The 27,819-nt window shown below is 44.7% G+C and overlaps 4 protein-coding genes and 1 non-coding gene across 11 annotated transcripts; 3 read left to right on the top strand and 2 right to left on the bottom strand.

Moving 5' to 3' along the window:
• The first annotated feature begins 6,535 nt into the window (after window positions 1–6,535).
• Window positions 6,536–10,573, top strand: LOC112889403 (serine/threonine-protein phosphatase 2A activator). Its single transcript, XM_025956013.1, has 2 exons — window positions 6,536–7,820; window positions 10,152–10,573. The coding sequence occupies exons 1-2, from the start codon at window positions 6,661–6,663 to the stop codon at window positions 10,159–10,161; spliced, it is 1,170 nt and encodes a 389-aa protein (XP_025811798.1). The 5' UTR covers window positions 6,536–6,660; the 3' UTR covers window positions 10,162–10,573.
• A 151-nt stretch (window positions 10,574–10,724) lies between these two features.
• On the top strand, window positions 10,725–14,780 carry LOC112889402 (pentatricopeptide repeat-containing protein At3g20730). Of its 3 annotated transcripts, none has more exons than XM_025956010.1 (4): window positions 10,725–11,643; window positions 12,057–13,513; window positions 14,080–14,272; window positions 14,538–14,780. In XM_025956010.1, exons 1-2 carry the CDS (start codon window positions 11,016–11,018, stop codon window positions 13,109–13,111), a joined length of 1,683 nt encoding a protein of 560 aa, XP_025811795.1. In that variant the 5' UTR covers window positions 10,725–11,015; the 3' UTR covers window positions 13,112–13,513; window positions 14,080–14,272; window positions 14,538–14,780. The 3 variants fall into 3 exon arrangements, with proteins under 3 accessions (XP_025811795.1, XP_025811796.1, XP_025811797.1); XM_025956011.1 differs by having other exon boundaries at window positions 14,441–14,780; XM_025956012.1 differs by lacking the exon at window positions 14,080–14,272.
• A 196-nt stretch (window positions 14,781–14,976) lies between these two features.
• Window positions 14,977–15,048, bottom strand: TRNAD-GUC. Its single transcript has one exon. It is a non-coding gene; the product is annotated as a tRNA-Asp (tRNA).
• A 104-nt stretch (window positions 15,049–15,152) lies between these two features.
• Window positions 15,153–16,761, top strand: LOC112889347 (ADP-ribosylation factor-like). 3 transcript variants are annotated; one of them, XM_025955934.1, is made up of 6 exons: window positions 15,153–15,336; window positions 15,462–15,592; window positions 15,714–15,804; window positions 15,915–16,030; window positions 16,185–16,310; window positions 16,404–16,761. In XM_025955934.1, exons 2-6 carry the CDS (start codon window positions 15,536–15,538, stop codon window positions 16,581–16,583), a joined length of 570 nt encoding a protein of 189 aa, XP_025811719.1. In that variant the 5' UTR covers window positions 15,153–15,336; window positions 15,462–15,535; the 3' UTR covers window positions 16,584–16,761. The 3 variants fall into 3 exon arrangements, with proteins under 3 accessions (XP_025811719.1, XP_025811718.1, XP_025811717.1); XM_025955933.1 differs by having other exon boundaries at window positions 15,411–15,592; XM_025955932.1 differs by having other exon boundaries at window positions 15,407–15,592.
• A 193-nt stretch (window positions 16,762–16,954) lies between these two features.
• Window positions 16,955–21,656, bottom strand: LOC112889346 (polyadenylate-binding protein 2-like). Of its 3 annotated transcripts, none has more exons than XM_025955930.1 (6): window positions 21,460–21,656; window positions 21,276–21,375; window positions 20,229–20,299; window positions 17,635–17,826; window positions 17,406–17,521; window positions 16,955–17,292 (listed from the first exon to the last, which is right to left on the bottom strand). In XM_025955930.1, exons 1-6 carry the CDS (start codon window positions 21,550–21,552, stop codon window positions 17,250–17,252), a joined length of 615 nt encoding a protein of 204 aa, XP_025811715.1. In that variant the 5' UTR covers window positions 21,553–21,656; the 3' UTR covers window positions 16,955–17,249. The 3 variants fall into 3 exon arrangements, with proteins under 3 accessions (XP_025811715.1, XP_025811716.1, XP_025811714.1); XM_025955931.1 differs by having other exon boundaries at window positions 21,276–21,369; XM_025955929.1 differs by having other exon boundaries at window positions 21,276–21,656.
• Between the last annotated feature and the right edge of the window lie 6,163 nt (window positions 21,657–27,819).

Here is a 27,819-nt window from a genome sequence, read left to right as displayed (position 1 = left end):
ATAACTAATCCGTATTTGTTACCCCCGATGCTAAGGTAGGCAACCGGTCCAAAGAGATCCATATGAATCAACTCCAAAGGTTGAGTGGTGGTCATGATGCTCTTTGGTGGGTGAGGTACGCCTACTTGCTTTCCGGCTTGGCAAGCGCTACAAATCCTGTCTTTGTCAAAGTCAATATTGGTTAGTCCAAGAATGTGGTTGTCCTTTTGTAGTTTGGCCAAGTTCCTCATCCCAACATGAGCTAGTCGGCGATGCCATAACCAACCCATGCTAGATTTTGCCACTAAACAGGTCTCAAGCGTAGGCTCACTTTTGTTGAAATCAACTAAGTAGAGCTTGTTCTTGAGGTGACCTGTGAAGACAATAGAGGAATCCTCCCTACTAAAGACTTCCACACCCTTATCCGTAAAGAGACAATTGAAGCCTTTCTCACAAAGTTGTGAAACCGACAACAAATTGTAACTCAACGAATCAACATGTAAAACATCAGAAATTGAATGCTCAAGTGTAATAGCAACTTTACCAAGACCAATCACATCCCCCTTTGAGTTATCACCAAAAATAATATTCTCATTCGAATCTGTAGTTGGGGAATATGATGAGAACATACTCCTTTCTCCGGTCATATGATTTGTACATCCGCTGTCAAGCACCCAACTTGATCCACCGGAGGAGTATGCCTTCTCACCCTTTGCCATAAGACAAATGTGAGAGTGGTAGTCATCATCATCGGACATGTTGTTGAAGAGCCTTGGTGTTGAGGATGTCTTTTGGATGGCTACGGTTGCAATCTTCATATCCTCTTCATTTGACTCCTTACTCGAATCCCATTCATGCCCAATGTGTGCTTCTCCCATAGGCTTCTTCTTTCTCTTATACTCTTGTTTGTGCTCATGCTTGCTTTCATGATTGTCCTTCTTGTAGTTGTTACTTTTCTTCTCATAAGGACAATTTGCTATGAAGTGCTCGGTGCTGCCACACTTGTAGCAAGTCCGTTTCTTCTTGCTTGGGAACCTTCTTTGCACAAGCTTGTACCCATTTGATTTCAGCCCTTTGTGATACTTCTTAATGAATAGTGCCATATCATCTATCTTCTTGAAATCTGCCCCATGGTCTTCTTCTTCGCTTGAGGAGGAAGTTGGATCATCATTTTGTTGCATTTCCTTCTCTTTCTTGGGCTGAGAATTAGAAGTTTGCTTGCTGCCCATTGCCTTGCTTGAACAGCCTTGTTTGCTTGATTTGTTGGCCTTGAGAGCTACATCTTTGATTTTCATGCCATCCAACCTTGCTTGCAGCTCACCAAGCTTTCTTCTCTCATTTGCTTCTTCTCTTTGCATATCAAATGTCAAAAGTCTTCCAAGCACATCATTGGGAGTGAAGTGCTCAAACTTCTTCTTGTCTCTAATCAAGGTGACTACGGTCTCATTTCTCGGTGAGTAAGCTTCTAACATAATCTTCACTACCTTGTGGTCATCAAGCTCATCACCACCATAGCCTCTAATCTTGCCCACCAAAATCATCAACCTATCAAACATCTCTTGTGGTCCTTCTCCATCAACAATGACAAACCGGTTGAGCTTGGCCATCAACAAATCAATCTTTGCTTTTCTCACTTTATCAACACCTTCATGTGCTAGATGCAAAGTGTCCCAAATCTGTTTTGCAACATCAACATTCATCACTCTATTGTACTCATTTCCATCCAAGGCGCTAAGAAGAATGCTTGTGGCTTGGCCGTTGAGATGGACAGCAGCTAGCTCATCATTTGTGGGAGCTTCGGGATCCTCCGGTCCTTCAAAACCACTGCATACAATTTCCCAAAGACCGGGGTGAAGGCCAATAAGATAGGCTCTCATTAAGTGCTTCCACTTGGCAAAGTTGGTCCCATCAAAATGAGGCAACTTGCCCGCGGGTACATTAATGAAAGACTTCTTATCGCGGTTAGTGAAATAAGAAGAATAATTGAAGGATACAGCGGAGTATTTATTCTTGTTGCTGCTGCTCTCATCCTTCTTCTTCTTCTCACCCTTCTTGCTGTCCTTAGAGACATGGTATAATACATCATCATCACCATCATCCGAACTAGATGATAGTTCACTTGATGATGCTTCATACACCTTCTTGACCCTTTCTTCTCTTCTCTTGGCTCTTTCTTCTCTTGTGATTCTTCTAGCTTCCTTGCGGCTCAGCTTCTCTTGAAGCTTCTTTTCTTGCTCACGCTCCTCTCTTTTCTTGAGCTTTGCTTCTCTTCTTTCTTTTCTTTCTTTTCTTCTCGTAGCATCGGTGGTGTTTCCTTCGGGAGCATCCTTGAGAGTGGTGTTGCTGGCTGTAGATAGTGACAACTCACTACTACTACCAACATCCTCCATGCGAACTTCTTTTCCCTTGCCACCGATCTTCCTCGAACCTCCACCGGTCTCCATACTTCACGCGGTGAAGCGTATACGAAGCAACGCAGCTCTGATACCACTTGTAGGATCACTGGACCAGTAAAGAGGCCTAGAGGGGGGGGTGAATAGGCCTGCAAAAACTCAACTCCAAATTCTTGTTAGAGGAGAGTGCGGCACTGCCGTGCCGAGTGTGGCACTGCCGTGCTCAGGCAGAACACAAATTACAGAATTCAAAAACTGCTGAAACAAAAGTAGATCGAGTTAATTCCTAGGCTTCCTGCAGGTGTCAGCAACACATATATGGAACTAGAACAGGGAACACCGCAGTAGATAAATAGATCGGCCTCAAACCTTGAACAAGAACAAAACTAACCAATAAAGTAAATCAGCACGCAAGACAAGGATTTATCCCGTGGTTCGGCGTCGCCACAAAGGCTGGCCTAAGTCCACGTTGTTGAGGCTGCCACAAAAGGCTTGGGCTTCACCACAAAGGTCGGCCCTTCCTCGTTCTCAAGTCAAGAGGGTGAACTCTTGAGATGAGGGGTGATTTTACTAGCTGCAAGAGAATGTTACAGACCTCCCAAGGCTGCCACACGAAGGGGCAAGCTCGAGGGCGACCACTAGCCGGCTAGGAGCGAACTCCAAGAGTAACAGACCCTAGATCCGCCGGCCAAACGTGAACCAAATGCTCTTTTGAGTGGGGGAAACAGTAGATCTGCTCTCCAATCGAAGTTTGCTGCCTTTTCCCTCAAGATTTGGTGGTGGGATGTGGAGATCCGCTTGGGGGAAGAGTTGGGAGCAATGGAGGAGAGAGAGAAGAGCTCTGGTTCTGTCTTCTGCGAATATGAACGTTGGGAAGCACTGTTGGGAGGTCTGTAACCGTTGGGGAATTTATACCCCTCTGGTCCCAGCGGTACATTAAGTGCAGCACTGCCGCACCAAGGCGCGGCACTGCCGCACCCATCAAAACAACTCTGCTGAATGTGAAATATTGCTGGCTGTTTTGGTTGAGTATGAGGATGTGGTTTTCAGAATTTGAGCATTTGGTTCAACAATTGGACAGTAGTTCTTGGATCCCTCTTTATAGTACGGCTTTCCTTAAACTCAATATTCAAAATATAAAATAAATTAAGCCTTCATGAGTCAAGATAGCCATCATATCAATTTGGGGGATCCTCCAACCTGTACATCATCCTCCTTTTTAAATTTCCTGCATGTCATCTCGATGAATCTCATTAGTTCCCTAATTAGGTGGTCATCAACACCAAAACCCACAAAGAGCTTGATTGCACTTACATGTGGTAATCAAGCTAAAATTCATGTCATATATATTGTGTATCTTGTATGCCTCGATTGCCACTTGTAGGGAAAACTCCGTCAAAATGTTCATATATAAATATGTGTGCTCTGGATATTCATTCAAATTTATATGCACATATCAAGGGGGAGTTCTCTCTACTCATCGAACTTGGTAAACTTATTCATACAATATTCTGAAATTTTCAAGAAAAATGAGTAAGTTTTTCCAAAGTTCAATTTCAAGTTCACCTTATGCCTAGCGTATGAAGTTGACTTGAACACTTTTATCACTCCAAAACTTAGTGTTGTCATCAATTACCAAAAAAGAGGAGATTGAAAGCATCTAGGCCCCTAATTCGTGTTTTGGTAATTAATGACAACGGTTTGTGGATTAACAATTCTTTTTGAGAAAATGAGTATAGATTGATCCACGGATGAATGAGAGTTATTTGTGAACGTGTGGATTTTTGGAGACGATGAGAAAAGTTTTGGGCTCAAGGCAAAGGTATAAAATAGGGTCTTTTGAATTTTACCGGTCACAAGGTGTTTAGTGGATGATAAGTGACCGGATTTGTTGGATAGATAGCCGTACTATCAAGAGGGGTCATGTACTCGTGCTTGATGGGTCTCTAGTGCCATTTTGCTCAAAATATCTAAGTGCATGCATGAGGGCTAACTACGCTTTGCCGGGTTTTCAAAAAGAACATGTTTGAGTGCTGACTGCTCAAGCGTGCCGTTTCAGAAGGCTTAGTGGAAATATCTTGTGGCTGGCGGACGGTCCGGCTCTCCTGGGCGGACGGTCCGCCACTCTAACTCACTTTCGTTCCAGAAAGGGTGTTCTCTGGTCTGTCTAAATAGTCTGGTCCGCGGACAGTCCGCCGCTGGGGCGCGGACGGTCCGCAGGCTCTCTGATAACTTGATCCAGAAACATTGCTGTCTCTGCCTGTTCTTCTAGGATGAACGGCGGACGGTCCGCTACTTGGGGGCGGACGGTCCGCTGGCTAATTTCTGGTCTGTTCCAGAGACTGTCATGTCTCTGGAGTTGTGGAACTTCTAACTGCGGACGGTCCGCCGCTTGGGCGCGGACGGTCCGCCAGGGCTGTAACGGCTAGTTCTGACACGCATTTAATGCTCTCTGACTCTCTGGTTTATAACGGCGGACGGTCCGGTTTTTGAAACTGGACGGTCCGCGATCTCGCAGAAAAGACTGTAACGGCTAGTTTTTGATGGGATGCCTATATATACCCAATGCCCGGCCTTTGGCTCTCTCTCTTGGCCATTTGGACTGCATTCTTGACCCTCTAGTGCTAAGACATCCCTCTCTCTCACACACTTGTTAAGGATTTGCAATTTTTGAGAGTGAGAGTGCTTCCTAGTGCATTGCATCAAGAGTTTGAGCTTTGTGGCACTAGAGAATCTTCAAGCAAGGATCATTGGCTTGTTACTCTTGGAAGTTGCCGCTCTCTAGACGGCTTGGAGAAGGTGATTTCGTGGAGCTTCTTGAAGGAGATTGTTGAGAAGCCCCGATTTCGTTTGTGAGAGGTTTTGTGCTCACCTTGCCGGAGTGGTGAAGAGCAACTCTAGTGAAATCGAGGTGTGGAGCGGTTCCTTGTTTCTAGCCGGCTCAAGATCAAGAGGTTCTTGATAAGAGAAGCGGTTGATTCTTAGAATCCACCTCAACGTGGATTAGGGGTGACCGGCAAGTCATCGACACCACGGGATAAATTTGTGTGTCAAGCTTGGTTATCTTTCTTGCTCAATTTAATTGTTGTTTTATTTCGAGCAATTTACTTTACTAAAGCTTGAATTGTATTTTGTCATCCTAGGTTGCAAATCTTTCTATAGATAGTAGTAGCTTGACATAGAGCTTTCTTTTGTTACTAATTAAATTTCTCTAGTGTTGTTGGTTTTAGTTTTAAACCGCCTATTCACCCTCCCTCTAGTCGGTGTTCTTGATCCTACAGCTTGGGGCAGTGGGGAGACGAGCGGGCAGGCGGGTGGCTGGGGGCGTCCGGGGTCAGGGGGAGGTTTTGGGCGGGAATTGGCGGGGGGTGGGGGTAGGGAGGAGCCGCGGATTCAATAACCTTGCTCAATGAAGTTATCCTCCATCTCTAGCGTCCATTTTAATCTAACGCCTCCATCCTTATCCAAGCAAAAGGGCCCAGCGGTCAGGGAGCATTCCTTCAACTTTCTCACATCGCTCAGCAAGCAGGATCCTCTTCCCCAATCTATGCATGTTCATGCGCTACGGCCACCAGCCCCGCGAGCGCTACGAGGTGCTCCTCGCAGACTGCTGTGGTGTATGCACCACCTCCTCGCTGCCATCCGAGCAGCCAGCGAGCCGGAGGCGTAGAGCCAGACGGTGGCGAGCTGGCGCGGCTGGTGTGGTAGAGGAGCAGGGGCACGGCGGCGCGGGCGTGGAGCAGGGGCGCCGGTGCCACGGGAAGGAGAGAGGGGATGAGAGAAAGAAGAAGTCTGGGGGACACATCGAAGGGGTAAATAGTGGTGTGTTTTGAGGGGCTGAAAAATTATAATGGTCCAGTTCAAATATAATAAATTATAATAATAGATCAGTAAACTTGAACAATTATAATAGCATGAATCCAATTAATCTATTAATAAATGTCTCGCAATAAACAACGAGGCGTAAAGGTGGTGGAGTGGTGGGGGTTTATGGGTTTGCGACGTCCTAAGCATGACGAAGAGGGCCGGATTAGCAAAAAATCACAGAGAAGGCCCAAGATTTCGGCCCAGAAATCTAACAAATCCATATGCCGATGGCCCATCAGTTCGGCCTAAATTGTCCTACTCGGCCCATCCAACCCAACCATTTCGGCAACTTCGCGACGCCCCTCTCCAGCATCAGTGCCCAACTACGCCTTGCCGACCCAAACGCCCAGGGCAGAGAACTCGCCTCACCGATCCCGCACGCCACCGCCGCCGCCGCCGCATCGCCACCGGCACGGTAGCCATGTCCAACCCCGGCTCGTTCCCCACCTCCTCCTCCGCCCACCAGGACCACGTGCACACCCCGCTCTGCCGCTCCTGCGGCGCGCCCACCACGGCTCCGACCCCGGGCCCCTGGTCGGGGACCTCCGACTCCCCGCCGCCGGCGTACCGTCCGATCCGCCTCCCGGCCATCAACGCGCCCACCAACACCGCCGCCATCGTCCTCTCCCCAGTCCCGCAGCCCCTACCCGTGCCCCCGGCCGCGCCGCCCCACGCCTTCCAGACCCCCACCAAGCGGATCGCCTCCCCCGACGACATCGCCCGCTTCCACGCTTCCCTCCACGGCCGCCACTTTCTCGGCTTCGTGGCCGCGCTATCCGCCTCCGTCCACGGCCGTAAGCTCTCGGACCCGCTCCCGGCTCCGCCGTCCGCCGCAGTCTCCGCGCTCCTCGACCTCATCTCCGCTCTCACGGCACTCGTCGCGTCCACCCCGCCGCTCCCGCACAACTCCCGCTACGGGAACCCGTCCTTTCGCCTCTGGCACGAGAAGCTCACCGACTCCGCCAGCGACCTGATCGCGCGGATCACGTCCACCGCCGCGTCCCCCGCGGACCTCGCCGGCGCCGAGGTCGAGCTCGCGCCGTACCTCCTCGACTCTTTCGGCAACGCCACCCGCATCGACTACGGGACGGGGCACGAGACCAACTTCGCCGCCTTCCTCTACTGCCTCGCCAGGCTCGGGCTCATCACCGAGCCCGACTACGCTGCCATCGTGCTGCGCGTCTTCGCAGCCTACCTCAACCTCATGCGTACGCTGCAGGACACGTACCAGCTGGAGCCTGCGGGCTCCCATGGCGTGTGGGGCCTTGATGATTTCCACTTCCTGCCCTTCATATTTGGGGCTGCGCAGCTTATCGATCACAAGTACATGAAGCCCAAGTCGATTCACAACCCGGATATCTTGGAGAACTTCTCCAAGGAGTACATGTACCTGGCATGTGTCGCGTATGTGAAGAAGATAAAGAAGGGGCCCTTCGCAGAGCATTCACCAATGTTGGATGATATCAGTGGCGTGCCCAATTGGAAGAAGGTGAATAGCGGGCTGCTCAAGATGTACAAGGCCGAGGTGCTTGAGAAAGTGCCGATCATGCAGCATTTCCTCTTTGGTTCGCTAATCAAATGGTATGAGTCATAGCACTATTTTATTTTCTTGTCATGTATTTGGTGCCCATGAATTGATCTTGTTAATTCCAACTTAGACAAGAGCTTCTACTGCAGGGAATGGCTGAGAAACCTGCTCAATTGTGCAGTGACTAGTTCAGTTTTGTTTCTAGACTAGGTTTGGCATATGAGTCATGAAATATGATCGATAACCATATGGAAAAGGAAAATCGGTGTCACTTTTATCAATTGAAACCTCTGGATACAGTAATTCTTGGAAAGAAGTTATTATAATGCAGATTGCTTGTTTTCTTTGCATTTATCTGGCATTGCATTGTTGGAATTAGGAAAAATTCTATGTTGATCCTGATCCTGTAGCCTGTTTTGGCTGATAGGCTAACTCTCTAATGATTTGCAGACCCATGGTCAAATAGTTGTGTTTTCAGATGTTTTGGCTGCGTTTGGTTGAGTTTTTTGAACCTGCTCCTGCTTCTGCTTTCAGAAAGCAGAAGCTGAACCAAAGGGGTTCAGCTTTTCTGCAGCTGCTTTGAAAAAGCTGATTTTCTGTAGTATAAATTTGAAAGCAGGTTGTATCCTGCTTTTGCAGCTTTTCCGAATTTGTGAAAACTACACACCTACTATTGGTCACATATATACCCTTTCAATTCTTTTTTATATATAAGAAAATAAAGATTTTCATATATAGGAAAATAAAAATAAAAAAGAATACAAAAAAGTTAACTCCAAATATTTTCATATATATATAAATAAAGATTTAAAGGAAAAAGAATTTGGTCATCACAAAGAAATATTGTATACTGTCAATTTGCATAAAGATAATATATAACTTTTTCACAGTCGACAACTCACAGCAGTTTGAACCAAACGACTTTCAGCTTTTTTACAGCGGGCATCTCACAGCAGACATATGATAACAGCTTTTTCACAGCTCACAGATGAACCAAACGCACCCTTTGTATGATAGATGCTGTCTAAGGGAGATGACCCAAAATGTTTGCTTGCTTTTACCTTAGTTTTCCAAACCCATCTCTTTCTCATTTCCATGGTATCTCTAATCATTGTTGTAGAACCCTCTATGTTGGAAAGATATCCCAAAATTTAATGCGACTCATAACCAGTTGGGTAGTGTTGAGTGCCAGTTAGAAGAGTAGATTAGAAGAGCAGACACTGCAGACCTGTTCAGACCCAAGTAAGGTTATGTACAGAAAAGTTGCGATTAAACAGTCTTTGGATAAAATACTTGAAGGTTGCTATGGATGTAAGCAGAAATAGTGAGATTAAATTGAATTCATATGATTTACTGGAATATAGTTATCTGTCCCTGTCATGAACAGATGATACGCTTGAAGATATTTGTGGAATGTTGTGATGCTAAATCAACTAACATAGCATAGCATTGAATCATCGAATAGTTCTTTCCAGTCCTTTGTGGGATCCTGGATTTCCCTAGCTAGTAGGTCACCCGGTATGTTCAATAAGAGTTCAAATGCCCAAAATAGTCATATTTGCTTTAGGCCATTCGTGCAAAAACCATCTACATCCAATGTGCTACATTTTTCCTTCATATTGTTTCTGAAACATGTACTAAAAAATCAGCGTGCTATTTTATCGTTATTTTTAATTCAATATTTTTTGTTTATTCTACATGCTCTTGGCTTTCTAGTATTCTATTGTCTTGATCACTCATGTGATTCGTCCTTTTGTATCACACATTTTGGTTCAGAGAATGGAATAAGGTACCACTGCCCCATTCTGCACGGCTCAGCTTTGTTTTAAGTTGAGGATCCAAATTATGTACATGAATCCAGTTTGCAAAGTTCAAGTCTAAACAATCTTTACCCAGTTTTCCAGTATGCTACATTGCCCACATCACAGAAGCATCATAGATTTCCTTGTTTTATCCTTGACCAGCAAATTCTGAAGCAGCATCTATTTAATGCAATAGAGCAAATAGCGAAGGGTATGTGCTTTATGTCATAGCAAAAACATACAATTGCATAGGTACCCAAGAACAGTACCTTCAAAACTTTTCCCCGGGTTTTACACTGCTCTAACTTGAGAAGAGGAGTTCGGGGGATTTAGCTCAAATTTTGGACTAAATGTATAAAATCCAAAAAGGTTTTCTTTCATTCAAAACACCCTTAAGTGCAATAAATCAGTTTGCAACAGATCCCTATTGCTTGGGTTATAGCTGCCGATACACATTATTTCATCTGTTGCTACTAAATGAAACCATGGTTAGCGATATGCATGATACAAACCTTGTTGCTTACTGTTGCCTGCACTTTTCATCACAGACCTGCTGATGAATTATGTGCTCCATTTTTTCAGGGAGGACTAATTCCATCTAAAGAAGCTCACCATGATCTGTGAGAACTCCTGTGTGATGCTAGGACTGGTTGTACAGTGATGCTGCTCAGAGTGTGTAGAAGAAAGACCTATAGAGGGTCATTTTCCGTCTAGGAGGAATGAGCTTTCTGTATTGTTTGCAGCGTGCCATCACACTGCTATTATGGCGCTTCACATGCTGGGAACTTGTCCCTTCCTGCTCAGCTTGCATTACTTGTCGCGGCCGAATAAACACCTTGTATTGAGGCTTTTGATGTAGTCATGTAGATCAGTTGTCTAGAGCAGTCGAGCATTTTTTTTTCTTTTTTTGGTATAAGAATCAGTATTGCTTGTAGCCTGAAGGTGCTGCCGCTTGTGGTGGGTTTGCACTGTGAATTACCTTGAATGCTGCTGTTGTCTTCAAACTTTAATTGCCCTTGCTGAATTCCTGGTCCCTGGCATCTTAATGATGATCTCATAAGTACGTCCACTTTAACAAGACGAAGAAAAAGAAAATCCAATGTATGGCATTTTATCATTTTGAAATTTATCATGAATAGCTTCGCATTAATATTGAGGATCCTCATTTTTCGAAGAAAAGGGGGAAAAAAACATCGCTATTGCACATTTTGCGACTCGGGAAAGCCCAGCTTTTTTAAAAAAACGTTGGAAAACCCCGGCTTGTCGTCCAAACTCAAAACCAGCCTGAAACTGAAACTACCAAACGAACAAACCCGCCACCAGCGCCGCCGTCTACCTCAACGGCGGCAACCTTCTCCCACTACCTTCCTGCGGTCCTGCTTCCCGCACGAACTCAACACCGGCAGGATGCGATAGACCCGTGGGTGTCGAATAACGCGCGCCGCAATGACCCTTGTCAATGGCCCGAAATCCGCCGCCGTGCTCTACTCCTCCCTGCTCCAGAGCTGCATCGGCTCCAACGCCTTCCGGCAAGGCAAATCCGTGCATCACCGGACCATCATCGCGCCCTCCGCCTCGCCGCCGGACCTCCACCTCAGCACCAAGCTCGTCATCTTCTACTCCCACTTCGGCGACGTCGCGGCCGCCCGTAGGGTGTTCGACGGGATGCCGCACCGGAGCGTGGTGTCCTGGACGGCCATGGTCTCCTCGTACGCCAAGAACGGGCGGCCCCGGGAGGCGCTGGAGCTGTTCGCGCTCATGCTCCGGTCCGGCGCCCGGGCGAACCAGTTCACGTTCGGTAGTGTGGCGAGCGCGTGCGCGGGAGCCCGGTGCGCGCGGAGCGGGGAGCAGGTGCACGCGTGCGCGGCCAAAGGCAGGTTCGCGGGGGACATGTTCGTGCAGAGCGCGCTCATGGACATGCACCTGCGGTGTGGGTCGGTGGCGGATGCGAGTCGGCTGTTTGCGGAGATGGAGAGGAAGGACGTGGTTTCTTGGAATGCCCTGATCAGGGGGTTCGTGGAGCACAGGCATTACAGTGATGCGCTTGGATTGTTCGCTTCAATGCTGAGAGATGGTATGTTAATCATCTTATTCACGGACATGAAATATTTTGCTTATCTTTATGCACCTCATGACCTCAAACCCACACGTCCCCCTGTACCCTTAGCATATCACTAGAGTAGATTGCATCGGGTACTAGTGAAAAAGAGAAGGTGATACACTGGTAAGATGGAGCATTTCTTTGCATTCAAATAGACTAAATGGAATAGCTGATAGTGCTAAGTGCTAAATGGAACATTTCTTTATGTGGGAATATTGGTGCCTAGGTGTACGTTAATTGTTTTCAACGGTTCCTCGCCAATCTCTTCAGTCTATTTTAATTTCTTTATCATGCTGCTTTTCCTTCTTGTTTATCATTCAATAATGCGACGCATCCCCTTTTGTTTGGATTGCCATTGCCAATCACTCACATCAATAATTTGACAGCAATGGTGCCTGACCATTTCACATTTGGAAGTGCTCTAAAGGCTTCTGGAGCAGTGAGTCTGCTCTCCAACGTTGAGCTAATACACACTTGCATCATCAAGCTGGGTTATCTGGGCAACAAGATTGTTACTGCATCACTTATCGATTCTTATGCAAAATGTCGGAGTTTGAGCAGTGCAAGGGTGATATATGACTCCATGTGTGAACCAGACCTCGTTTCATCTACTGCACTGATCAGTGGGTACTCTATGGATAGAAACCACAGCAAAGATGCAATGAAGCTCTTCTGTAAGATTCACCGTAAGGGTTTAAGAATTGATGGTGTTCTGTTAAGTTCTTTGCTTGCCATTTGTGCTAATACAGCATCAATAAAATTTGGGACACAAGTTCATGCTTATATGTGCAAGAAGCAACCTATGGGCGATGCAGCATTGGACAATGCTCTAGTTGACATGTACGCAAAAGCTGGAGAATTCACAGATGCTAGGCGTGCTTTTGATGAAATGCCCCACCGAAATGTGATTTCTTGGACTTCACTTATTACGGCCTGTGGGGAAAATGGTTTCGGAGAAGATGCTGTGACCCTTTTTGACAGAATGGCGGAGGATGGTGTAAAGCCAAATGATGTGACATTCCTTGCTCTTCTGTCTGCATGTAGTCACTCTGGTCTTATGAACAAAGGGATAGAGTATTTCACGTCCATGATGAGCAAGTATGGTATCAATCCAAGAGTGGAGCATTATAGCTCTGCTATTGACCTTCTTGCTCGTGGAGGTCAGTTGGAAGATGCATGGAAGCTTGTTCAGAAGATAAACGCTGAACCCAGCTCATCAATGTTTGGTGCAATGCTTGGAGCTTGTAAAATACATGGAAATGTGCCTCTTGGAGAAACTGCAGCCAAGAATCTTTTCAGCATGGATCCTGAGAGTTCTGTAAACTATGCTGTTCTTGCGAACATCTTTGCAGAGTCATGTCTGTGGGAAAATGCTCAGAGGACCAGAAAATTATTGGCGGAAACATCCAGAGGAAAAGAAGTTGGTTACAGTGTCATATGATATGACAAGGTTATGGTTGATGTAGACGAAATTTCCCAGGTGATGGTTATCTGCCTGTTATAAATGCAAAAGAAGAGGCTGAACTCTGAAACAGCTTCATTGTTCAGGAGCCCAGGTGAACATGAGGCCATACACACATGAGCCGCCTCAATTTGCGGAACTCTGAACTTATGAATGCTTGTCATTTCAATTAAGCAATAGGGAATTGGTGACATATCAGCAGCCATCATGTTTTTTTGAATCGAGGCCATCCCCATTTCCATTATCAGAGAACGGAAATACCAGAGTTCAGAGTACAGGAAAAGAAGGGAGTTTGGGGGGAAAGACACAAGCTATGCACAGGCCACTACCCTAATTCAAGCTAGGGGACCTATGTGATCAGTACCATCATGTTGGCCAATGGTAAGCACATCCTGTACTCCGTGGTAAAACTGCTGTGTAGTTTGTTAGTTATGCTGTGCCTGATGTTTACTTGTTTAGTTTCCTTTTGAATGCCTATATTGCAACTGTTGATTTAGTTTGTGATTTGCGCCTTTGAATCCTAAATTGTCTACAGTGTTCATGAGCTTCTTTGTTATTCTGTCTAGTCTTCGTTTTGGAAGGACATCATTATGGATCTGTGTTCCTTTACTTTGCTTTTCAAGTTATCTGCATAGGTTTAGATTACTCTGTGGAAAGTAAGAACAACTATTTGACCAAGAGCCACTGAGGACCTGCATTCTAGATCTGTAGTCTTCTGGAGGCATCAAGATTTTTCATTTTAATTCAAGATTTTGTACCACCAGATAGAAATTCAAGGTTTAAAGTGTTTTGAATGACATGGAAATCTTATATTTTCTATTTACTGTTCAGGGCTCAGTTTTTTTTGTAGGATATAAATTACGCAATTAGTAATCAAAGAGCTTTTTAACTGCATTGGTAGTGTCATAACATACACTGCATCTTGCCGAACTGATTGTGCTATGCAGGGCTGCAACGCTTTCTATTCTGCTGAATGGCTCACCATTATCACCATCTGAAAAAGAATTGGTACCTAACCTCAGCTTGTGAGGCATTGGCACTTTGCACAATTGGCCATGTCAAGTACAAGCTGGGTTGTTGTTTCGTGCTGACATCCTGGATGATATCCAAGATCTGGTGGCAAGGGTGGCTCTTTTCCTGGTAAGACCTAGCAGAACTAGTGATGGAAAAGATCGTGGTTTGTTCCTTAAGTAACAAAGGTTAAAGTATTTTGGTGGAAATGGGCACGAATTAGCTGAGTCAGGCTGACAATGGTGGTAAAGGTTTGAATTTCCTCAGTTTACCAATACTGCCTCATGTTGCTTGCAGTGATGAGAGTTCAACTACTAGCAGAGTTCTTTCTTGTCTTATGCAACAGTACAGAGAGCCTTGGTTTGTGATGTTCTGTTCTGTTCTAATTAAGCAGATGAACGGGATGACGCCCGTGAAGGGGATAATTCCTCTCCCCACGAGGGCGTTATGGAGCTGTTCTGACCCGGCGGAGGAACTGGGCGACGGGACGAAGACCAGACTGGTGAAGGCAGATGCTGTCGACAGTCTCCTCATTTTTTTTTTGCTGATACATTCAGAACTTGTTCAGTTATTCACACTGTAATTTTTGTGACTCGCAAAAGGATCTAGGGATTCAGCTTTATATATTGGACTATTCTGCACGAACTAACTTCTCAATGTTATTTAGCTAAAAAAATTATGGTTAAGAGTTGCAGTGCTACATCTCTCTCTCTCTTTGAACGAACTAAAGTACTTATCGAAAAAAAGGGTTGTTATAGCTGAAGTTACAACATCACTCTTTGTTTAGGTGGTAGCATGGTTGATTGCGTAGGATAGTGCGGGAAAAAAAATTACGCCGTTGCCGGGGATCGAACCCGGGTCGCCCGCGTGACAGGCGGGAATACTCACCACTATACTACAACGACCACCTTGGTAGCTTGTTGGCTGAGACTGCTAACATATGACAAGTCCGGCAGGCACCCGGTAACCATCAAATTCGAAGAAATCTAGAGACTAGAGGGGGTGACAACACTGTCGGTGCCATCTGCCGTGGAGCACAGCAATCGTCCGGTGTGCCTTCGTGCTCCCATGTCGAACCAACTGCAGATTCTCATCCTCCGTCGGTTCAAGTGAAACACCGACGCGGGATGCCATCGAGAACAAAGCGGCGACATGGACAGCATGATCACCACCGTCGACCCCGTCAACCGCAGGTAACCCCACGACACTCCACGTTCATCAAATCATCCCTGAGGACCAATAAAAATCGAGCAAATGAAGCAGCCAGAATGAGAGCCGCAACGCAAGCGGCGCAGAAGGCTCAGAACTCTGCGTGCAGGGACGCAGGAACAGGGAGGAGCGAGGAAGAAGACGGCGGGATCTGGCGCAGGGCAAAACAGCACCGGCGCGAGCATGGGCCAGTCTCTGATAAAGCTCTTCTTCGACAATTCCTGCCATAAAGAAGTGAAGGTAACAAGCAACACGCCATCGCCATACCCATTGCTGAAGACGGCACTGTGATTAAGCTCTACTTGTGGCTGTGAATTCTTTCTCTTTTTTCCCCCCTTACCTTGTCCTGGTGCCGATGTAGGTTGTGATGCTCGGGCTGGACGCCGCCGGCAAGACGACGATCCTGTACCGGCTGCACGTCGGCGAGGTTCTGTCGACGGTGCCGACGATCGGTAGATTTCCGCAGCTAGTCGCAGTGATTCTAGGCTTCTAGCAGATACGCTGTGCATTGCGCATGTGCACCAACGCGAGCTGACGAATGTTGGTTGCTCGATCCGTGCAGGTTTCAACGTGGAGAAAGTGGAGCACAAGAACGTGGCCTTCACGGTCTGGGACGTGGGAGGGCAGGACAAGCTGCGGCCGCTCTGGAGGCAGTACCTGAGCAACTCGGACGCCTTGGTATCCCAATCCTAATTTCCCCCACTATCTGATCTACCATTCACTGGGACGCTGGCTGGGTTCTGAATTCAGAGCCTGTCGTCAGTGCTGCTTGCGAACTCTGAACGAGACTCGATGTGCCGTGCTGAAGATTGTTACCCCATCTGCGTTGCAGATATACGTGGTTGACTCGATGGACAGGGACCGGATTGGGGTTGCCAGGGAGGAGTTCCAGGCCGTCGTCAAGGATCCGCTCATGCTCAACAGCGTCATCCTGGTGCTCGCCAACAAGCAGGACATGGTAACTAGCGATCCAATCCAACCTAACCGCGGCACAGAACACGAAGACAACTAGCTCTCATCTCTGTCTCTTCGTATTCTGTTCTGCGCGCAGAAAGGGGCGATGAAACCGCCGGAGGTGGGGCAGCGCCTGGGCGTGTACGAGCTCAAGAACCGGACGTCGCGCGTGGTGGGGGCCTGCGCGCTCACCGGCGAGGGCCTGCTCGAGGGGCTCGGCTGGCTGGCGGCGACGCTCAAGGACGCGCACGCGTGGGGAAGCGCCGTCCGCTTCTAGCTTTTGCCGATAGCAGCTGCGTTCCGTGCGCAGGATCGAGTGCTCGGATGCAGACTGATTTTGCTCACTTGTGTTTGCGTTTAAGGACACGAGAATTGCCCATTTTGTCGTGCATATCTGCCAGTTTTGCTTGCATATAGTATGTGCTTTTTCTAAGGAAAAAAAAGGGAATGATTTGGTTGCTCATGTCATTGCAACTTTGCAAGATTGTTGGCAGGGGCCTGGTTCCATGGTTGGCATCACGTCAGTGGGGAACAGTGACCGTGCACGCGAGGGTCGGGTTTCTCGCCAGCTCCAGATTTAATTGAACGGAATATTTAGGTGCGACAACGAAGAGAAGAAGCAATGCATCAGCCTAAAGAAGACAATCATATTCCAAACTTACATTCATTTAAGCAAAACACGTTATCGCCGCAACAGCAGCCCAGCAACATCACAACAGTACCTTCCGTGTAACCAAATCGTAATCGTTTCACACAACCGTCACTGAAAGACAACACTACAATACAAGCCATAAGCAGCGTCAATTCGAAAACATGTCTGGGAACATAAACCCGGGATGGTGTTAAGCTATGAAATAACAGAACGCGGGAATAAGGTCCAGCTTCCTCCTGAATCTGAACCGACTATGCTCCATGTGCTGATAACTCTATGGAGACCTGAGCTTCAAAAGTAAGGTCTGCGCGGGCGGCGGAATCTGGGGAATCTCCTGCATCAGAAAAAACAAACAGGATCATTAGAAACAGGAGCGATCGAAATTAGTATATTCTTGTTTCAGACAGTCTAGATGCCATGAAGCTGAATAAACAGTTAACAACTCACCCATAGCCATAAGGACTATAACCATATGGCCTCATGTAGGGGTGGCCATGGTAGGGATTGAAACCTCGGCCGCGGGGTTGCTTCATCCCAGGAACATTAGTCCTCTTTGGTGCCACCTGATGAGAAAAAAGGTACTAATGTCAATATGCGAGTGTCAATGGAGGGAGCAAAAAATGAAAATAGATCATCAGATGTACTCATTGAAAGCAAGAAACACAAAGATTCACACCTTGAGTTGGCGGCCATGCAACTCTGACTCATTCAGCTTAACAGCTTCCTGAACAGCTTCAACTTCAACAAATTCCACATAAGCAAAACCTTTAGGCTGCCCGAACTTGTCAGTCAGTATTGTCACTCTGTTGACAGTTCCACAAGAATTGAAGTGCTGCTGCACTTCTTCTGGAGTGCAGGCATAGTCAACCTGCAGTTGTGATTACACCAAATGTGAGTGGATTTGTATTGCCATGTACTTCAATAACCAATCAGCTGACAAGACAATCATGCAACTGAAATAAGACAACCTTGAATCTAGATTTTTGCAGACAATAAATAATTCATGTGAAGTATCTACAAAGTCACTCATAAGTTGTCTCTGTTCTAGAATAGTATGTGAGTCACGAGTCAGATGTTCCAAAATATCATATGGGAGATGCTGCACCAGAACTAACTCAACATTTGTCCAGGTGTCACTTCGATTATTGAACATCATTCCTATAAACTGGTCCATCTAGGTCAACCTGTAGTTTGGTGACAAAAAGTGATGTTCCAGCTAGTTTGATTATCCCTACCTAGTCCCTAAACTGTTTAAATGATGCTCTAAGGTGGTTAGAAAGTTCGTTAACAAAATGAATCCACATCGCCACTACACAACAAACCAAATTCGCAGACATCAAAATAATTGATTAAATTTGAGGGCAACTATTTTAACTATACAGAACATCTACTTCGCATCTTCCAGCATAAGGCTGAACTAAACAAATGAATGCAACTTGCCAGAAACATGTGCATAATGCTTTACCTCGAAAAGAAACATGTATTTACACTATACCAGGCAATTCACTAATTACATAGATGAAGGCCATGAGAATGTTAGGTTGTACATGCATAATAAAACAAACTAAATTATGAACCCCGGTTACATATAGTCCACAAACATAATATCTAATGACAACAAAGACAAAAGAGTCCATCACTAGCACCAGTCCCTAGTATATAAAAAAAACTCGACCTGCGGGGGGTATGATAGCCCCGGGGCATTTTGTTAAGAAGACCTTCTCACGCAGGTCGAGAAAACCCCCGAACCCCTACCTCACCCATACACAGCAGCACCGTAAGCCCGTGTGAGACGACCAACGACCTGGGCCAGGCCTTAGACCTGTGCTTTGGTGTGGGACAGACGAGGATATTTTTTTAACCCCAGCCTGAAATTCACTCCCACGGGGAGTCGAACCCAGGACCTAAGGAGTGCTACTAGAGCCACCTAACCAATTCAGCTAGAGGTCCCTAGTAATACACTTACCTATATGAATATCTTCCCTAAAACATGATATTTTTTATGAGATGAAATGGAGTGTAAGTTTTAATAAGAGGTTTCTAACATATTATGAAAGCTTCAGTCAGGAGAAGATATCTTCAGGGCCGCATGACATACAGACATCTATCATGAAGCACTGGGGCTTTAGCTTAAGCTTATTATAATATGATTTGGCATCTTGCTACGTCTACTGTTTATACAATGCCATGTAGCTATAAGAAAGACATGCCAAGCAAGACACAAAAATACACTTGGATTGTTGAAGAACAGTGTTCAGAGATCACAAGGCAAACTAATGGATAGAGGTTGACTTCTTTTAAAAATGGATTGAGAAGTGCCAAAAAGAATGTTTCAGTATGAAAGAGGATAAAACACCAATACAAATTGCAGAAGAAATATCAAGAGTAAATCCCAACAGGCAAAATATCAATAGAAGCATACAATCATTACAGTATACTCAGCATAAATGTGAGGTCAAACTTACATGTCATGCCTATGAACCGTTCCAGTAAATGGCTAATGATATCACGCCACATCAGTACCAGGAATGTGCCCGACACGTTCTCTGCTGGTTACCTTGGGGGATAATTCCTAGTCTATGATATCATTTTTCCTCTCTCTATCTTTTCTTTTCTTCTATACTTTTTTTTACTTTTTTCAAATCATTTTCTGATTTTTTTTCCGCATTTTTTCTTTTCTTTTTTTCAAGAACTTTTTTCTGGGACTTTTCCTCTTTTTCTTTCCCTCATTAAGCTAATACTAGAACTTGTGCTGAGATTCAACCAGATGCCAAAACTTTGATTGAAAGGCTTGATGACAGCAGACTAACCTGCGACCATTGCCATTGCTCAATCAATGCAACAGAGAGAGAGAAAAAAGAAATAGATAAAGATAGGAGACAACTTTATGATTTGTATCATTAACTGACAATAAGAACATCAATCCTGTTGTTCAATGAAATGGGACTTTGCAGCAGGAACTACAAAATAATACAACCCTCACGTCGAAATGAGATTTCTAGTGGAGCCCACCCAAAGGGATATACTATATACTGAAAGTGAAAAGAAAATACAAAAGCAAGAAAAATCCTTATTAAAATCCCAAAGTATTATGTTTTAAATAGTCAGCAGATGAATATCAATTTTATATCTTTGTTTCGAAAAAACATATTCTGGTAACAAGGACCAAAACATGGATCATCAGAGATATGCACAGCCATAGTTTAAGAAATATTGAATTGTACATCAGTACTCTTAATAAATTATATGACGGGAAGAGATAAAACTTACATTTCCAACGAATACTGACCGAGCATCCATCTCCTCTTTGTTTTCAGATGTGGTTGCATTAGGATCTACACCTACAGAAAAAGAACAATGATTGGCTGTGAGAACAAACAAATTAATGTCTATATAGGTATCTTACAAAATGCAACAAGCAAAGGCTAAGGGCCTGTTTGGATATGGGATGATTGGGATCCAAATACATAGGATTACTAAAATCTAAAAATTTATGACCAATTGCACATATGTTCCTATTCCAAACATGCCCTTATGTACGGACAAACTCCAAAGGTGCTAAAACAGAAAGCTGAGGTTATTGCAATGGAAAATACAGGGGATACCAAATACAAAGTCATCTTAGAATTTTGTTATCATGATAAGCCTTCTAATTCCTAAGTGACAGGGAGACCATGATAGCAGAGCGGGGTTGACAAACATGACAGGAAAGAGAGGGTACAAAACAGAGATGTATGTCACAATCACCCATCCCATACCGAACCTGTTAAACACATAACTACCTAACCAGTAATTTCGCCTGGTAATATAATGTGCTGCATTGACATCCGTGCAGCAACCAGAACAATCAATCTAAACAACCACATGGCTTCTAAAGCAACCTTACCAAGTACTGATAAGCAGATACAAGTTAGTAAATCTCACAGCCACCCTACTATAGATCAGCAGTAACATCAGGCAGCAATGAATACGACCACACACCACATCATAACACCATGTCCAAGCAGCAACAAAAACGACAACACCACGTCATATCACTTCTAACTCAACCTGCCAATTCCCAATTACTGATAAGGAGATGCAAGTTAAGACAAATTTCCCAACCACCCTGCATTACTGCCATGTCCGCATATCAACGAAAACAAGCAGCACAGCGCATCATATGCTTCCAAGTTCCAATTAAACAGGCTAATTCGCAACTACAAACAAGCATATGCAAGGTAACGCAAATTTTTGGCGCAACAACCCTACTTCAGATGCGGATCTTGCCACTTCTAGGGGAAAAGTAGCGCGCACGGGGAGGGAGGGGTTCCGTACCTTGCATCTCCTTGGCGACCTTGGCCTGCATCTCGCGGAGCGCGGCGGCCTCCTCCTCCATCTCCTTGAGGCGGCGCTTCATCTCGTCGAGCTCCTGCAGCTGCACACGCGAGCACGGGTCAGTACCACCGCTAGGGTTTGGGCGGGGACGCGGCGGCGGGAGCGAAGTGGTGCGGAGCGGGACCTTGGTGGCGTCGTCGCCGGCACCGGACATGTCGACGTCCTCGCCGTCGACGGGGATCTCCTGGCCGTACACCTCGTGCTCCTCGTCCTCCATGGCCTCCGCCCGCGCCGGCGTGCGAACTCGGCTGCTAGACGAGACCTCTGATGCGGTCCGCGAATCCGGTCTCGGGAGGGGGATGGGAGACACGGTGGGGGCGGGGGATTAGCCGATTAGGGAAAGAATCGGGGCCTCGCGGGCTATATAGCCGCGGGAGCGTGTCGGACCAAGGATGGGCTTGGGTGCCGGCCTGCTGGGGTGTGGTTTGGGCTTAACTAGGCCCATCTCGTTCTCCAGGAAATTTGGCTAATACTTACTTGCCCCAAGTACACATTGGTACAGTCTTTGCTTCGCAAAAACTTGATACTGTCTTGAATTTAACACTTTAATTTGTAATATTTATAAAAATGTATTATATTAATTGGAAAGAGTTCTATAAACTAATACTTTCCCCGATCAGAGAAATTTAATACGGTCTTGAATTTAATTAACACTCTAATTAGTAACATTTATAAAAAAAAGGTATTATCTTAACTAGAGAGAGTTATGTAAACTAGTGAGCTGCCCTTTAAATTTGTATGTGAGGCTAATTAACGTTCACGTGATCGCGTCCATAGTGTACACGATCAACCACGCTCGTAGCCATGCTCACAGGGGTGGTGATATGGTCCTTTTTTAGAGAAGGATGTAACGCCGTCAGCTTGGCACCAGCAGTATTGTGGTAAGCTTAGACCACTGCGAGATAGCTCATGCGTTGTTTGCCTCCAGGACGGCAAAATTCAGGGGTCAATGCACCGTGGCTATCGTATCGGAATCAAGTGACCCATGTGTGTTCTACCTCCAACTCGATCTCCTTCCAATCATCTTCATTCCATATGCCGGCGAGCTTCAAGCCTTCAACTAGTGTGTGACGCCCCTGTATTGTCGTCCTCTTTTGTCCACGACAGTTACCGTACCACAACCCTGTTGACCAATGACCACTGCAACCGGCCAGCACGTTAGCCACTCTTGGCTAAACACCCCACCCCACCCTAGCCCACTGGGTATTATCCTTCAGTGCTCCCCGCCTAGCGTCGTCTTTCTGTTCTTGCTTGCATGTTGCATCTGACACTGCTCCATCCGTCCCTAATTAAACGTCGCCAGAAAACAGGGACAGTAACCAATGCAATTGGCAAAAGACCCTAACACCTCTATGTAGCAATAATTTGTCAGCTGCCATATTCTGATGGGCATGCCATTAATGTTGTATCTGTAGCATGAAGAAGCACGCCTGGCACACACAGCATCAGATTTTTTACATTAAGCAAATTAGTTCTCACCTCCACTTTTTCACATTTAAACATGCAGCACAGTGTTCTGGCCTCACAGAAAACGAAGAGGCCAGTAGAACATGCATTTCATTTGGCGGCAAACAACACTCGCGCCAAAACAAATCATGCGCTCCATTTTTACACGTCTCAAAAGCAAACTGAAATTTCAAACTATTGGCCCCAGCGCCATTTCTCTATACCCGTGGGAATAAAGCCCGGTACCCTTTCGTTGCCTTTCCATTTGAACCACTCCCCTCTCAACAATCTTCCATGGCAATAGACTTAAACACACTACCAGAGAAGGATGGAGACGAGGTGCCTGATCTCAATAGGAGTCCTGCTGAACATGAAGAGGACCATGATCCCTTGCAAGATGTAGTGGCCGAAGTTGAAGTTGGGGGAGCTGATCACTTTGGTCTCCACCCTGATCAGAATGATGAATAAGAACAAATTCATCAAGGTAAACACTTTGGTCTCTCTCCCTCCCTCCCTCCCTCTCCCTCTCCCTCTCTCTCTTCTCTCTCTCCTACTAAAATTAGAATGCTGGTTTATTTCATCCTCCTAAAATCACAAGCAAACATCAGGGAATTTAGTTACTGGTACTATTTTCTCACCTAAAACTCTTGTGTAGCGGGTGTTCTCTGTAGCCTGCCTCTCTCTCCCCTAAATTAGTACATGCTGCTTGAGTTCCTCTCTACTAAAATGACTTGCAACAACTGGAAATTTTTAGTGTATATCTCTCACTTGAAACTCAGCACGGCTCCTTTGTATCCTCTCTGTGCTAAAATTAGTATCAGCTGGTTTAGTTTCTCTCATAAAATCGCAAGCAACATTAGTTAAATTTTTTATGTTAGGGATGCAGCTCATATTTTTTTCTTCCGGTTGTAAATTAAATTGGAGTGAGAGGGGAGAATAACTCACATGTGTGGGTGACAATGCATTCTCATAATCATTAGCTTGCTTCTGTACCAGGTGACAACGTTGGCCATCCATTTGACTTAAATGATCCACATGAAGAAGACCAAGAAAACCTGCATGCAGATGATTATTTCCCTCATGTCCAAGTAAAGTTTGCAAAAAAAATTCTCCATGTGAAAAGGTTTCATAATCAATTTACTGACAATCAGCACACCATCTGTAGGAGATAACAGTGCCTTGCAAGAAGAACAAGATACCTTGGACGATGTCATACATGACTTTGGCGTGTACACAGATGCTGTCGACATCATATTTGATGAAGAGGAGTTGTCCGACTCGGATGACGAAGATGATCAGCAAACCCTACAAGAAGAAGCTTCAAATATGCCCAGAAATTTGACAGAAAGACAAAGGCAAGACATATATGAAGATTTGCTTCGGTTAAACACTAATGGCACATTACATAGAAACAGTACAACACTTATTGCTGCAAAGTACAATGTTTATGTGCGTACAATACAATGGGTATGGCAGAGAGCAAAAAATTGCTTGGCACAAGGCATGGCAGTAGATGTCAAATCTTTGAGACCTAAGAATTGTGGTCGTAAAAAAATTCAAGTAGACCTCATAAGGGTTGTTGATATTCCCTTAAACAGAAGGGGTACCATAAGGTAACTAGTAAATGCTCTTCATATCGATAAAAGCTCTCTACATAGGTTGTTCAAAGAAGGCTTGCTACGACGACACTCCAACTCACTGAGGCCTTATTTGAAGCAAGAAAACAAACTGGCAAGGCTACGATGGGTTCTCTCTATGCTAGATCCAACTACTCTACCAAAGATGTTGAGAAGGAATATCAAAACTACAACCCTGTCATTCTGAATAGGGTATTCCTCACACTACAAGGATGCATGATTGAAGTTATGAAAGATAATGGGGGCAATAGGTACAAGATCCCTCACATGAACAAAGAAAGACTAGAGGCACTAGGCATGCTCCCTAGAGCTCTAAGTTGTGATAGGCACCTAGTTGAAAGGGCTTTGAGTTGTTGAACAATTAGTGGTTATGTTCATGTAAACATCGCTTATGATGCTTTTGCGTTGTTCAGCAAGTACTGCTGCTGTATGTATAAACAAGGTTTAAGTTTCTTTTGTTCATATTCAATTCTCTATTGTACATGTAAACATGGTTGAAATCATCCTGTGGCTGAGGCAAAATAATTCCGTATCCTATGCATTTCACATTGCAAACCACAAATTAAACCATGCATACCATAGATACGTGCAAGCACCGCAAATCAAAAGTAACCAAACCGCTCCAACATAAAGCAACAGTGCAATGCAAGAAACCAATAGACCATCAGTACCATCAGTACATATGCCCTTCTACACGGCTAAACAACAAAAGCAGCACTATCAACACCTTCACTACGATCTTGCACCTGTGAAGGTAGTGAACATGTCCGTTAACTGTTCATTAAAGTCGTCATCTTCCACCTATGAATGGCCTCGCAGGTCCACACCATCCTGGAACGAACATGCCTCATCATTTTCGATATCAGAGAAGCTAGCTATATGGTCCAGCTCCTCCTTCCCCAACTTGACACCACCCATCTACACCTTGGCACACATCTCCAACTTGCCGCTCTCCATTTCCACCTTGGCACTCTCGTTCTCCAACTTGACACCGCTCATCAACACCTTAGCACACATCTCCAACTTGTCGCTCTCCATCTCCACCTTGTCGCTCTCCGTCTCCAACTTGACAATGTCCATATGCACCTTGGCGCTCTCCATGTCCACCTTGGCACTCTCAGTCTCCACATCAGAAATAAGCCGGCGCCACTCATGAAGCAAAGTACTGCACAGAATTTATACACAATATCAGTGAGGTACCAGTATGACAACCAAATTGCAAGGCAACGTTAAGATGGCTCACCCCAAACGCTGACGACATTGGTTGGCACACGGCCCACTAATTCTGCTCACCGTAACAACATCCTGTGGCTCCGACTCAGGCACATACTCATCTTCATCACCAAGCAAATATGAACCCTTAGCACCTCCTTCTTCAATCAGGTATCAAAAACAAATTGATCTGCACCCCCTTCTTGTGTATCTTGAGCAAAATCCTGTCCTTCGATGGCGATGCAGTTCAGCTTCCGATCCCACCAAATACCACGGCGACGATCCCGGCCACGCATCTGCCTGGCGGGCCACATACTACCACTCGATTGGATCCCCAAGGCATGCTTCATCCACAAGTGACGAATGAACCGGCCAGTCCCATGTGCCCCCTTTCTGCCTACCATTCACTTTAGATTCCTGGCATTATATATATGATATTTATCTCTCCCTAATGCCATGAATTACCCTCAATAGTGTAGTCAGTATGCAGGCTGTAAATTAATCCTCTATCAGCGATCAAAGGTACTTATGACGGATAATAATACCTCCTTATAAATTCTCAATGCCATGAGCGTATACTGAAGTGGTGATATCGTTATGTGTAAAACATAACCGACACGCAGATGGAAATTATTTGGCTGAGGCCAATCCTCCACGTACTAAGTGCAATGGAAGGAGCCGTATGATTGCAGTCTAATGAATTTGTTATAATAATACGGTGTGTAAGTCCGCATTTACCAAGATAAATTGCAATTCTGTTTCATTGGTCATACATTTTAAATTATCTCGATAAGAGAATCAATTAGCCAATAATTAATATGGACATAGAGTACTCAATGTTATAGTTTCCAAAACCAAATAATTCTATGAGATTGGATTTGATCCCTTGTTCGAGATAATTTGCTCTAATTAAAATACAAGCAATGAATTTGGTAAAATTGTGGTGCATTAAGAGTAAGGGACACATGTGAAACTATTTTTAAATGTGTCAACAAGCATTTTAGAGTAACTACATAATCCATTGAATGGCTAATTTTTTTTCCAAATTTTAAGATAACATGATATTAAAATCAATTCCCTTGTGACACATGAGGAGTACATAGAATCTGAGAATTACAAGAATGTACATGACTAATAGAATTGATAATAATTTTTCTTATCATCCCTTATGCAAAATGACCAAGACTATCATGCCAAGTCTTCTGTTAAGATTGAAAAATTATTTTGTACACAACATGTAATATAGGATTGATGTATGCATAATACACCCAGATGCTATGAAAAGATTTTTTTTATGAGTATTTAGTTTTCATATCCATTGTACTGAACCATTGTACCAAGTTGAGTGCTATATTTCATCATCACTCTTAGTAATAGATTTCAATATGAAATCATATAAATGGATATTGTGAAAACATATAGTGGTGACGCATGAGTGCATCCATGATTAATAACTGAGTACCCATAACGAGAGTACGGTCTCCATATTCATGTTAGTGGTGCAATACTCCACTAAACAACTTTTCTTTTCTATCTGGTTGAATCGCAAATGAACTTTAGTATGAAATTTAACTCATACAAGATATGAATACCATGTATAATTACATGATATTTACAATGGATAATATACTACGCGTGTAGTATAATATTTAACTAATGTTAATTCCAGTATAATATGGAGATTTTTGTGAATCTCGTTTGTTGAAGTGAGCTTCAAAGTTATCTCCTTAAACTCAACTACCTCCAATGGATTGGAGGAATGATTCAACCAAATATTTAATTTGGTATGCATTTAAGCTATACAACCACACCTTTGGACAAGTGTGAGACTTTCCATTACTGACATCATATGTATTTTAGAGATCCATTGCTTTGTAAATTACCATTTAACTTAAAATCATAATAGATGAATAAGTAACAATTACTTATGTTTGGGCAATATTACATTCTTTGCTAGCAATTCCGAATGAAAATTGCAAAATTTGATGGACCTTGCTTTTTTAAATACTCATCTTTTTTTAAAAAAAATTGAGTAGACAGAACACACTATGTTGCATGTGTAGTTACTTTAGAAATAGGATGGGAATTCTTTTGGGTAGAGCTATGGTGGCAATGTTATCACGAGTAGCCCAATCATATTATTTGTACATAGTGTCTCTACTTAGAGAATTAATCACATTCAATACAAG

The sequence above is a fragment of the Panicum hallii genome, chromosome 4, assembly GCF_002211085.1.
Source record: "Panicum hallii strain FIL2 chromosome 4, PHallii_v3.1, whole genome shotgun sequence".
Lineage (NCBI taxonomy): Eukaryota > Viridiplantae > Streptophyta > Magnoliopsida > Poales > Poaceae > Panicum > Panicum hallii.
This window is presented reverse-complemented; position numbering and strand designations above follow the sequence as displayed.